The 12250-nt window shown below is 38.6% G+C and overlaps 1 protein-coding gene across 14 annotated transcripts in view; it reads right to left on the bottom strand.

Moving 5' to 3' along the window:
• Nucleotides 1-12250, bottom strand: part of TASP1 (taspase 1) — a 157266-nt gene that overhangs the window by 88589 nt on the left and 56427 nt on the right. For all 14 annotated transcript variants that reach the window (XR_012158326.1, XR_012158327.1, XM_073339577.1 and 11 more), the window contains 2 exons: nucleotides 11085-11204; nucleotides 10125-10203 (listed from right to left, as the gene is read on the bottom strand). Coding sequence is in view for 12 of the 14 variants with exons in the window: in XM_073339577.1 (XP_073195678.1) it covers nucleotides 10125-10203; nucleotides 11085-11204 (199 nt within the window). In the remaining 2 variants the exon portion in view is untranslated. The remainder of the gene's footprint in view (nucleotides 1-10124; nucleotides 10204-11084; nucleotides 11205-12250) is intronic.

The raw sequence follows: 12250 nt of genomic DNA, 5'->3' as shown, positions 1-12250 counted from the left end.
TTATGCAAAAAGAAAAGGAGTACTTGTGGCATCTTAGAGACTAATAAATTTATTTGACAGGTTTCAGAGTAGCAGCCGTGTTAGTCTATATTCGCAAAAAGAAAAGGAGTACTTGTGGTACCTTAGAGACTAACAAATTTATTTCAGCATAAGCTTTCGTGAGCTACAGCTCACTTCATCGGATGCATTCAGTGGAAGTGAGCTGTAGCTCATGAAAGCTTATGCTCAAATAAATTTTGTTAGTCTCTTGAGGTGCCACAAGTATTCCTTTTCTTTTTGCGAATACAGACTAACACGGCTGCTACTCTGAAACCTGACTTTATGCAAAATGGCTCATGTACGGTATCATTGGAAAGGTTATGATTTACTGAATGTGATTATCCAATTTGCATGCCTGTATCATTTCTGTATCTGAAGTTAGGAATATTGACTATATATCTGTATTTCAAATGTATTACTTTGGGTGTCATCCCCAACTAGTCCTTCGGGTACAGCAATGGAAAAGTCAGACAAGGCTAATGGGCCATTAGCAAAGACAATGGACTGTGGAAGAGCTTAGTCTTCCTGTGGACGCTCCAGGCAGCCTACAAGTAATGGCTGCCACAGACCTGCAGAGACATGGGTCTGAGTTATCTGGTACTGGGACCCACCCCTTGGAATGCCGTGTTCTTCCATTGGTAGACAAAGGATTCCTACCATACACAAGCGCTATATAAGGCAGAGGAGTGACATCATGGTGGTTCTCCTCTGCCTCCCCGCCCAAAGAGACACTGGGAAACACCTGGAAGCAAGAACTGAACTGGGGGGAGAAGAGTTGAGCCCAAGCTGGAAGGGCATCTCGCTTGTGAGTAATAACAACTGAGGTCTGGAAACCAGTGCAGCTCCCTTTCGATACTTTCTGTAATCTGCCTGCAACAATATCTAGGGTGAGAAATTACTACCTGTAACCAGGTTTCAGAGTAACAGCCGTGTTAGTCTGTATTCGCAAAAAGAAAAGGAGGACTTGTGGCACCTTAGAGACTAACCAATTTATCTGAGCATGAGCTTTCATGAGCTACAGCTCACTTCATCCGATTAAGTGAGCTGTAGCTCACAAAAGCTCATGCTCAAATAAATTGGTTAGTCTCTAAGGTGCCACAAGTACTCCTTTTCTTTTTACCTGTAACCAATTTCTTTAGTGAAACAAACTTTGTGTGCCTGTTTTATTTGCTTCGTAATCTGCTGTGTTTGCTAACTCTTTAGCCACTTAAAATCTGCCTTTTATCGTTAACAAAATTTGTTTTGTTTATGATTAAACCCAGTTTCTGTAATTTGTAACGTGGGGGGGGGGGAAGAGGGTGGACACAAGAAGTTGTGCATACCTTCCTCCACATTGAGGGAGGAGGCAGATTTCATAAAATACCTTTGGGTCTGCACTCCAAGGGAGGTGGACACCTGAGTGCTGGGTCAAGTCCTTTAAGCTGAGGCTTCCCAGAGCTGATTTCACTGTCTGTGTCATTCTACAGTGAGGTGTGGCCCTGCCTTTGTGTGTGCTGGAGGAGGATTAATAGCCTGGCTCAGCAAGACAGATAAAAAGGGTGACCAGGCTGGCAGAACAGGCGGGTTCAACAGTATCCCAATACATCAGGTGGCATCCTAAGGGGGGCAACCCGTCACAGTATGGACAATCATTCTGTCAATTGACATGTCAATTCAGTGTTTAGCCTCTGTGCTTCCAGTCAATAATTAATTTTGGTTACTACAGATCTTGGTCACACTTGAACCAGTAATGTAGAGATGAAATGCTGTGTGTATCTTTAAGTAATTGATTTAGTCTCACCTTTCCTACCCAAACAAGACATTATAATTTTCACCACTTGACTGGTAAGTTGGTCAGATGTTCAGTTCTGTTTCAGAAAAGAAATCTTGGTAAAAGCTTCTAAGCATTTCCATATGACAAAATCCATATGTCGTTATACTTATTGGAATGTTTAGTCTGATGAAGGGAAAGCCTCATCACACAAGGTTACATTGTTAATTCTATAACAATGCTATGGACATGAATGGTTAAACAAGACCATAATGCAGAAAATTATAATAGTTTTATAACTGAATACCCCAATTACAACTTACTTTACTGCAATAAGCTTCCATTAATAATTCCCAGCAATGTCACCCCCTACATTATGCCAACCTCTTCAAATTCAGCAAGGGGAGAGAGGTGTTAGACTGGATGATGCAATATGGGTTAATACATGTCTTGAAAGTCCATTTTAAATTTTATCCCTGTCATATTGTTTACAAATTAATCATGCAAAATTAAATGAAAGACCTTTTAAGGTCACCTAGTTCATCCTTCTGCTAATCATGATTACTCATTATAGTAATTATTCCAATCTGTTTTTAAATGTGTCAGGTGATAGCACTTCATTAAATTTCCATTAGGAGATTGTTCCATCGTCTGAGCTCTGACTTTCAAGAACCTTTTCCTGGTGTTTCAGGCAATATTTTTTTCCATCGTGTAATATCCTCTATCACTAAGTAAATTCCTTCCCTTCCTTGGTGATTTCACCCTTCAAGTACTTGCACGTGGTTATGTCACTTTTCCCTTCCCCTAGTGAAGCCACACATTTAGCATTTTTAATCTTTCCTCAATTCAGTCTCTACAGCCCTCTAATCAGTTTTGTTGTTCACATTGTTGGCTGGGCATATTTTAAACAAGAGTCAGACGTGAACATATTTAAAGTATGTCCTAAAACAAATTACATTATAAAATAAAGCTTATGCGCTTCTGAAAATGGAAAAAGAATGGTATAGCTAACAAGAGTTCTGACTTCCTGTCAGCATTTCTATCACACGCACACAAAGTTTATAGGAAAACCAGAAAAAAAGAGATTAAACACTACTACCCTGTATTTCAAATCATTTAGTGAACAGATGGCTAAGCTTCAGAGACCATCAGCAGTCTATTTCAATTAGCTGGAATTGCAATTCATGTAATGTCATACAAACTAGGACTAATAGATTTGAAGCAAGATAAATAATATACTTATAAATAGCCATTAAAGTATTTACCACTATAAAAAAATGGTACCAGCATTAAAAAAAAAGACTTCTATTTAAGGAAGTCATTAAATCTAGACATCTTCTTAAGTGTATCAGGATGTTTGCTTGCATAGGCTTCAACAAACTCAACTGACTATTGTAAAGAATAATTTAAGAAAATTAAATAAAGCTGCCTTCTGACTTTTCATCAAACAACCTCCAATTTCAGAAACGTGCTTACTAACAATTATGGCCCCAATCCTGCAAACACTTAAACACATGAGTAGTTTCATCTAGTTCAATGGGACTATTCGTGTGCATATGCATTTATTAACCTGAGATCAACTCCATGGTCCTTGAGCAGAGAAGTTTTCCACTGCCTTTGCCTTCAAGGGGACACTTTGTTAAATTTAGGAATACAGTAATACAAATTTTTGAGACTGTAAGCCTGACCCTTTCCCTCACATTCATGTATTTTTAAAATTTGACACCTATAAGAAAAGTAAAAAAAGGCTGTGGCGGGGCGGGGGGGGGGGGGGGGAGGAACTAATAGGATATTTCATGTTAAGTTTCTTCAACACCATTTATAGCAACCCATTATGCTAGAAAAAAAAACTAGGATAGATAAACCCACATAATCCAATAGCCCATTTGCCTAGTGTATCTATAGGTCAATAGCACCCAACTTTTCTTAGTATCATCAAATGGCTTGAAGGACAATTAGATGGAGGTAGAAATAATCAAAGACATGACATCTCAACTGGTGGCATCAGGCAACACGCTTATATCAAGCACGTCCTTCGGCTGTCATCTTGTAGCCAGGCCCAACCCTGCCTGTGATGTACCATTAGATATTTGATAATGATTTCATTGTTGACAATTCAATAAATAGTACTTTTCTTTCTGAGTCAGAGTTTTACCAATATCCCTTTATGGCTACCAATCGAAGCTCCCTCTCTTTTTATTCGGGTAAGTTCTTCCTTTTCTGTTCTAAATTGTTCATATTTTAGCTGGTACCACAAAATCTAATGCTTTCAGTCCCAATGTGGGTGCATTTTGACAATGGGTGAAAAGATCTACATTTTTTTTTTTTGGTTTAATTGTAAAAATCACTGCACTGTACAATATATACTAATGAGCAGATACAAGATCTTTACCCAGAAAAAGTCCTAGAATTCAGCTGAGAGGGGGTGACAAGGCCAGTGGAATAGATTTTAGCGGATGAGTGTATTACTATACTAACATCTAGAGACTCAGTCAGGGATATCCAGTCCAGTGCCTCAACCACAATATCATCCTCTCCCCATTTTCAGGATGCTTTATTATAATCTAAAAGTCTGTGTAACAAGTCAGAGTGGCAGAGACAAGCCTGGAAGTGATGATCTTAACCTTCATTGTCATGCAACAGGATAGCGAGTGAATCCAACAAGTCATAAAACCCATTAAAATTTACATTTATAACCAGGGAAAGAAGCATAGCTGCAACCATCTTGAGAAGAGATGAACAAGTGGAGAGGAAGTGCAGTGACAGCCATCTTCAGAGGGGCCAGACAGACAAAGAGGAAGCCCAAAATATTGAGGAGTTAAAAAGATTATAGAAGCCACATATCTGGGAAAGGAAGGAAGTTTTTCTATCATAAAGATCTTTTTGCCTCCAAAGACAAAGACACCGTGGAAAAGGGTAATGCCTCCCCTTCACTGGACAAACTGGAGACAGAAAGAGAAACACCAGTCAGTTCACTCAGGCTAACCTGAAGGATCTGCTAGCAGAAATTATGTATAAGGAGATGAAAGAAGAGCTTCAGACCAACATTAAGGACACTGAAATATATAAGATTAAAAAGATACAGGAGGAAACAGGATTAAATGAGTAAACAATACTAGCAGAGTAGTTTGAAAACTCCAAATATTTTGAGACAGAAAAAGACAGAATTAAAACTAGAGAACACTGAAGATCAGGAATGCAAAAAATCAAGATTAATGACATCCTGGAGACAAACTGAAGGAAGAAATCTCCCGGGAATGCTGAATGGCATTTTCCAAGATATGCTAAAATTGGGCAGCAAGGCATGCATCTGTATTGAGAGTACCCAAAGAATTCTGACCCAGCTTCTCCCGCCTTGCTCTCAGTAGGCTGCAGACACATAGATTTGGACCGCTGGTGATTCTAAATCAACCCATAAAAATGTTCCCAGATCTAGCACACTCAGTCCTTAAAAAATGAAAGGAATTGTACCAGATAACCACAACTGCTAGGAAAAACAATATTATAATAAACCAAAAAACAAGTCAGGTTTCCCATTTAGACTTTCCTTTAAATGGAAAGCCAGAAGGGTCTTTCAGATTCAAAGGAGAGAAATAGATACTTATGGATATGGGAATAGACAAATCAGTTCAGGAACAAAGAAACTGGACCTACATGTCACCGAACAACTAGGAAAACAGACCAAGGAGAGCAATCAAAAAAGATGCATCATCAAAACAACAGGACTGACCTGAGAGAGATGTAGTAGACCAAATATAGAAGAAGATTGGAATATGGGTTAAGGAATTAATCTACCAATTTTATACAGTTATGAAGGGAAGATTAAATGGAAATGGTTGTATACTACCAAAAATACTTCATATAAATACAGTATAGTTAACGAGCATAACATTATTTAAGGCTGTGGTTCATAATATTCAATGAACAAAGTTAACAGTAGAGTGGAGACCCAGCTCTCCCTTTGTGATGGAAATTAAGAGTTATATAATCTTGAATTTTACATTTTCCACCATAATTGACCCTTTTCCAATGATTATCAAACATTCTAATATTTATGTCAATCTTTATAATGACATGTTACAATATATGAACTTAAGACAGACCACGCCTTGTAAACAGACTCCCCTCACCAGCAGGGAACCAGCAGACCCTTAGAGGAAGAAAGGAGAGACCAGGCTCCCACAGATAGCAGGAACTAGACAATAACAGTGGCAAAGAATAGGAACAGATGTTAAATGCTGCTAAGTTTTAACAGAAGAGATCACATTTGATCTATTTATGTAATGCAATATATCGCTTGACTTGCCAGATGAAGAAAGAAGTCTATCAGCACAAGCCAACACAGCAAAATTGGAAAGGATAACTGTGGCACCCTGTACCTCCAAGCAGCATTCTGGAATCCCCATATTCACCACTGTCATGTAATTATGATATGTTTCATACAAAGTCTACCATGTAAGATATCATATGAAAGGTCATGATCTGCTGAATCCCATTGTTCTGCCAAAATATGTATATCTTTAGTGAGCATTGAGTTATGAGATTGTGCTATATGGTTGTTATTGAAATATGCTGTAAGTTTGCTAGTGACATACAAAAAAGGCAAACCACTCCGAGGAGGTGCTCAGCGACCATTAATCAGCAGGGGAGATGTAACCAAGGGATTTATAATTCAGTGAGAGCTGCCCAAGCACCACAAAACGGGCACTGCTCAACTCTATGACTCAGCTACACAAGACCACACCAGGGGGATTGCTCAACCCAGTGACTCAGCAAAGCCCACCAGGACATGTCTGGGCAAGTGTCTTCTAGGCACATGGATTAAGGATATAAAATAGAGAAAGAACAGTGGCAACATGCCTTTGCTTCCAGCATAAGTGCGGGAGAAGAAAAGCAACAAGAACTCTGAGAAGATGAAGGCTTCATCGAAGGAGACTGGTGCACACTTCAGGGAGAAGCCTATACATTAAGAACTGTAACATCCACTGGGGTGAGAAAATTGCTTGATCTAAATACTGCCTAGTGTAATAAGGTTTAAAATTTAGATTGTGCATTTATCTTTTATTTTCTTCTGTAACTATCTCTGACCTTTTATGCCTGCCACATATAATCACTTAACATCTTTCTGTAGTTAATAAATCTGTTTTAGACTTTAGCTAAAACTGTGTATATTGCTTGAAATGCTTGGGAAATCTCAGCTCAGTCTATAAAGGCTGGTGCATGTCTGCTCCACATTGATGGAGGAGCGGACTGGGTAATGAACGTACTCTGATCAAGCTTCTGAGCAGGGCAAGACGGTACAGCTCTGGGGTGCAAGGCTGGAGACCTGGGGGGGAATAAGCTGGTGCCTTTCTTTGTGTGATTCATGAGTGGCTTTGTGAGCATTCAAGCAACCTAGCTGGGTGTGGGGCTCCACATGCAGTTGTGCTGAGTGATAACAGCACCTGGAGGAGTTTGTGCTTATCACTAGCAAAGCATTGTGAGAGACAGTCCAGGCTGGAGAGTTAAGGGGGCAGAGCGGTACCCTAATTCCAGCTTACACTCCAGGGATCCCATCATAGGCAAAACTATAATTGGAGGAGACTCCAGCATCCCACTACATCCACTAATGGACAGATCAGCTAATAAAAATTTAGAAGTTCTTAATATATCAACAAATAGAGCAAAATTTAATACACCAGGATTAATCACAGTTTGGCTTTCCCTTTGGTAGCAAACAGAGATTCAAAGATATCATACCCCAAAAATGGGCAGTCAACACAATGGTTGTAAACCTATTTTAAAAAATCAGTTAATCAAAGACTGAGGTTTCATAGGAGATTTGGGGTGTGTCTACACTGCACTATAAACTCAGGCCTGTGGGACCTGGGCTTATGGATTTGGTGTTTCCAAGCCTATGCTTGAGCATACACAGTGCTTTATAAACCTGGGCTTACAGTTGCTGGACTCGGGTATCACAGTTGTGTTAATATGTCCATACTGCACTACACAGACCTTCTGACTTGGGCCTGCAACTTGAGCTGTATCCAGGCTGCAAAATGACAGTCAGATATACAGTGGGATTTGGGCTCTGATCCACTCCCCTACCAGGATTCTAGGACCTGAGTTTTAGTGCTTGTTGACTCAACTTTTGTGTGGACTGACTTGTGTATGGAAAGAAGTGGGGCTTGGGCTCAAACCTGAGTTAGAGGCCAGGCTTAATGTGCAGCGTGCACAACCATTGGAGCTGAATAACTCCCAATGAAAGATTGTTATTTTGGATGCTATCAAAACAGAAATTAAGTTCTATTTTGATACTAATCATAAAGACCAAATATCCCAGAGGAAAAAAGAAAAGCAAGCAGATAAAACAAAATTAATAAGAGACTGACAGGCTGCAAGGTTTGCAAAAAAGAACTGAGTCTCAAAGCACATTTATACACCCCTGATTCTGAGGGCAACTAAATGCTATACTTATAGAGAAAACTGAAGAGGCTCTCAAGCTGGCTGAAAACAGGCATCATAAAGGGTGGTGGAGACAAAGGCTAATAAGCTGCTTATAAAGCTAGACAAGAGAAGGAAAAAATTAAAATATGCCAAAGGAGTAGTAAGTTTTAAGAGCTGAGAGATTGCTGAAGAACTCAGGAGGTTCTTACAGTTCTGTATGCCTTCAAACTATGACAAGCTCATGGGAAAAATTACAGAATATATATTAGAGAAGTTAACAGATTGGAAAGATCAGTAGAGACAGAGAAAGCTACAAATTTGATTAAATTAATGCCAACACCAATCCCCAGGACCAGACAGGTTTTCAGCAGAGTTTTATCAGGTGAAATCACATCACTACAGACAAACCAGACACAATGATTTTTGTAGGGAGTAAGGAGATTCCCAATACAATGAAAAGGGCAGATATCATAATACTAAAGCCACAAAAAGACAAGCTGCTATGTGGCTTGTTAAGGCCAATCTTGCTTCTTAATATAGACATGAACATATTTTCAAAGTGTCTTGCCAGAATAGAAGCAGTCCTTCCTCAGTTAATACAAATTGGTTCAATAGGTTCCACATGCAATAGACAACCAAACAACATTAGAATATTAGGATTATTTAATAATATACAGAACAAAAAACTGAAGGCCTGTGCTATTCTTAGGCACGTAAATGGCATTTGATAAAGTAGAGTAGCCTTTCCTAAAAACAATGCTATTGGAAATAGGTTTTGAAGTCAATATAAAAAAAAAACATGGATAAATATGACTCTCCCTCAGATAAAACAGGAGCGAATGGGGGTATATACCCAAGAATTTCTATTACTAAGAGGAACCAAATAAGGTTGTCCTCTATTCCCTTTGTTGTTTGCTCTCTTTATTTAACCCCTGGCTCAAAATGTAAGCCAGAAGAGCAAGTTAAAATGAATAAAACTGAACTTATTGTTGTGCTGTATGAAGACTGTGCAATACTAATCATTACCAACCCAGTACAATCTAGGACACATTCTCAAGGTAATTAATTCAGAGGTATATTAGCCTATACAATTATATTATATCCAAAATTAGGTATAAAGATAGAAAGATCTATGGTTTAACAGCTGCACAATACATTGTTTGTTTAAATTACACAAATTCTGAAGCATTTTGGAGTCAATATTTCTCCTAACTTCAAATCAGCTACATGAAATGAACTTGCCTCCCATTATTTTGAAACTGAAAAGTTTGTTGGATCAGAAAACACTACATTTGTCTTGACCCCAGAGCAACAGTAAAGAAGAACCGTTGCCAAAAAAGTTTCCTACTTCAGGACTTAACAATATGTACATGAAAAAGAATAAGGAAATTCAAACAGGAGTTACATTAGTATTGGACAATAAACATAGATCCACACTGGAAGGGGAACTGGCAATACCAAATTTACTAAAATATTATTGGGGGACTATTTGCATCTAACACACATCAAAACACATGTAGGAAGCCTAAGTTTCAGGAGATGATTAACAAGGATAGAAACTCTCATTACAGAAAAGGGCAACCAGAAGGGGCTAATCACCAGATGGTGCAACAAATTGTTACTGATGGATCAAAATATAGGTAAGAAGGTAAGCAGCCACAAATCGATTGTTTAAGGATAACAAGCACAGACTCTGAATAAGTTTGTCTGAAACTTCCATAAGCATGTTAACAAAGGCTCTTTGGTAGTTTATGACACTGAATTCATTGGCTTGAAGAACACACTTTCTGCTATGCTACCACATGAGTCTTAAGATTTTAATTCACTATACATTAAATAACTTGTTTTGAATTTTTACATGGAAGAAAACTGAAGAGCAGTTCAAAATATTTACAAAAGTAGCAAATACCTGAAGTACTCACAGCTGTGGAATAAGGGTTATGAACTCCAATATTTTCAGCCCAGCAGCCACATCCATAAAGAGCTGCCTGAGAAGAGAAATGGATCTTTTATAAATTCAAGTACTTAGTTTTTGGGAAAAAGGGAGATTATTACATAGGATAAAAGAATAAGATTCAAAATAGCTACTCCAGTACATTTTGCTACATCCTCCAACAGTTACTCAATCCTGAAGAGGAGTACCTTGGAGGTGCTCTTATCTCCCTAGGTAGGGATGGAGGGCTCAATCTTGCTGCAATGGTAAAACTCACATTCATTTCAACAGGAGCTGGAATGGGCCCTATTACTACAGAGTGAAACCTAAGAGTGGTGGACCCTAATCCACTACTCTTATGCTTTAAAGAGTTCTTTAAAACATGTTTTATGTTTAAAATATTAAAACATAAATCACCTCCTTCAAAAGATTCTAGCACAACAAAAGAGCATCGCTGAATTTGAAAATGGACATGTTATCCTCACATATTGATCAAAACCTTATAGAACTGGTAAATTTATCTAACAGTTATCAGAGTGGCACTTTTTCTTTTAAGCTTTGTGGGGTATTTAATGAGTGGCAAAAGTGAGATACTAACAGCACTAGCAAAAGCGAAGCGTACCAAGAGCAGGCTCTACCTATGCATCCCAACTAACCTGCAATACACCTGCTATTCCAGTCTTATGTAATAACCACAAAGCATGCCAAATTAGATGAAGTTCTGCAACACTGATAAAGATCCTCTAGATTAGACAAAACTCATTTCCCCATGCAGAGTAGTCAAGAACGGAATCCAGGTCTTCAGATTTGAATGCTAAGGCATCAATTCACTATCACCTGACTCTTGGCTAGTTTGCAGTTGCACTGTTTATTAAATATGTAAGCCATTCCCTGGTAATACTAAGTAACTGTCCCCTGTTGAAAATACATAATCACCTGACCAACTCTTCCAGGATGCTTCAAAGCCAAGCCTCCACTGGAGACAGCAGCAGCAACATTTCCTTCTTGGTCAACAACGACCGCACCAACTGTATCCAGTGTTCCTGAGTCATTCTCCTGCAGGACATACAAAGAGAAGCAACTACCAAAAAGAGTACACTAAACAGAGGGCTAAAATTAAATTATATTTCTTTAAAAGTACGCAAAAGCAGTGCTCAAAATCTGATGACTAACTGGCAGGCCAACAAAAAAAGCTTCTTTATTGCTGTCCACAGTGTACCTGGTCTGTAATGTTGTAAATTGTCATTCAAAGCGGCAATTCACTTATTCATGAATAGTCACTAAATCAAGGAAAGAGATGGAGAATGACTCTCAAGCCACTGAGCCAAAACTTATAAGAAGGGTGGTGCTCTCACCATCTCCCCATCTTGTTACACCAGCCCAAAAATGTTTCGACAATGCCAAAATGAAGTTTCACTCCAACACTACCACTTGTGTTCATTTTTTGGTTTCGTCAGAACTATTTGGCGAACTTGACCAATTCACAAATAGTTTCAGGTCAACCAGAACTGCATTTTTTGGCAAATAATTTAATCATGGAAAAAATTATGCTCAGTTCTACTATTAACTCATTTATGGGTATTTCGTGTCACTAGCTCCATGGCATACATTTAAGTTTTTATAAAAACTCAATCCTGCACACAATGATCCTGGTGAACAGTTCCACTGAATTCAATGAAGCTACTCATGTGAGTAAAGTTACCCATGTACACATTTGTAGGATTGCCCCTCCAACCCCAGTCACACCGTACAGCTAGGACAAGAGTCACACTGTACTGGTAATTTATCTTTTTAGAAGTTAAGGAGAAAGTGAAAGCTAGAACTGAGGGTCTTCCATAGAAGATTCTCCATAGAGTTCATTAATTTTTCTTTACTTAAAAATGAGATATTGGGGAAAAAAACAAGTCTCTTCAAACATACAAAATTAGAATGTCCACTTCAATTTTTAGCATGTAAATAGCTTACTAACTTAAATGCTGGATGTAAAATATCACACACTGTGGCTATTAACTCCAGTAATAAGGTCTGGTCTACACTACGGGCTTAGGTCGAATTTATCCATTTTAGGTCGATTTAAAAATGACTGCGTCCACACAACCAAC

Source organism: Lepidochelys kempii, chromosome 3 (assembly GCF_965140265.1).
Source record: "Lepidochelys kempii isolate rLepKem1 chromosome 3, rLepKem1.hap2, whole genome shotgun sequence".
Taxonomy (NCBI): domain Eukaryota; kingdom Metazoa; phylum Chordata; order Testudines; family Cheloniidae; genus Lepidochelys; species Lepidochelys kempii.
Note: the sequence above shows the minus strand (reverse complement) of the source record. Positions and strands in the feature narration are given on the sequence as shown.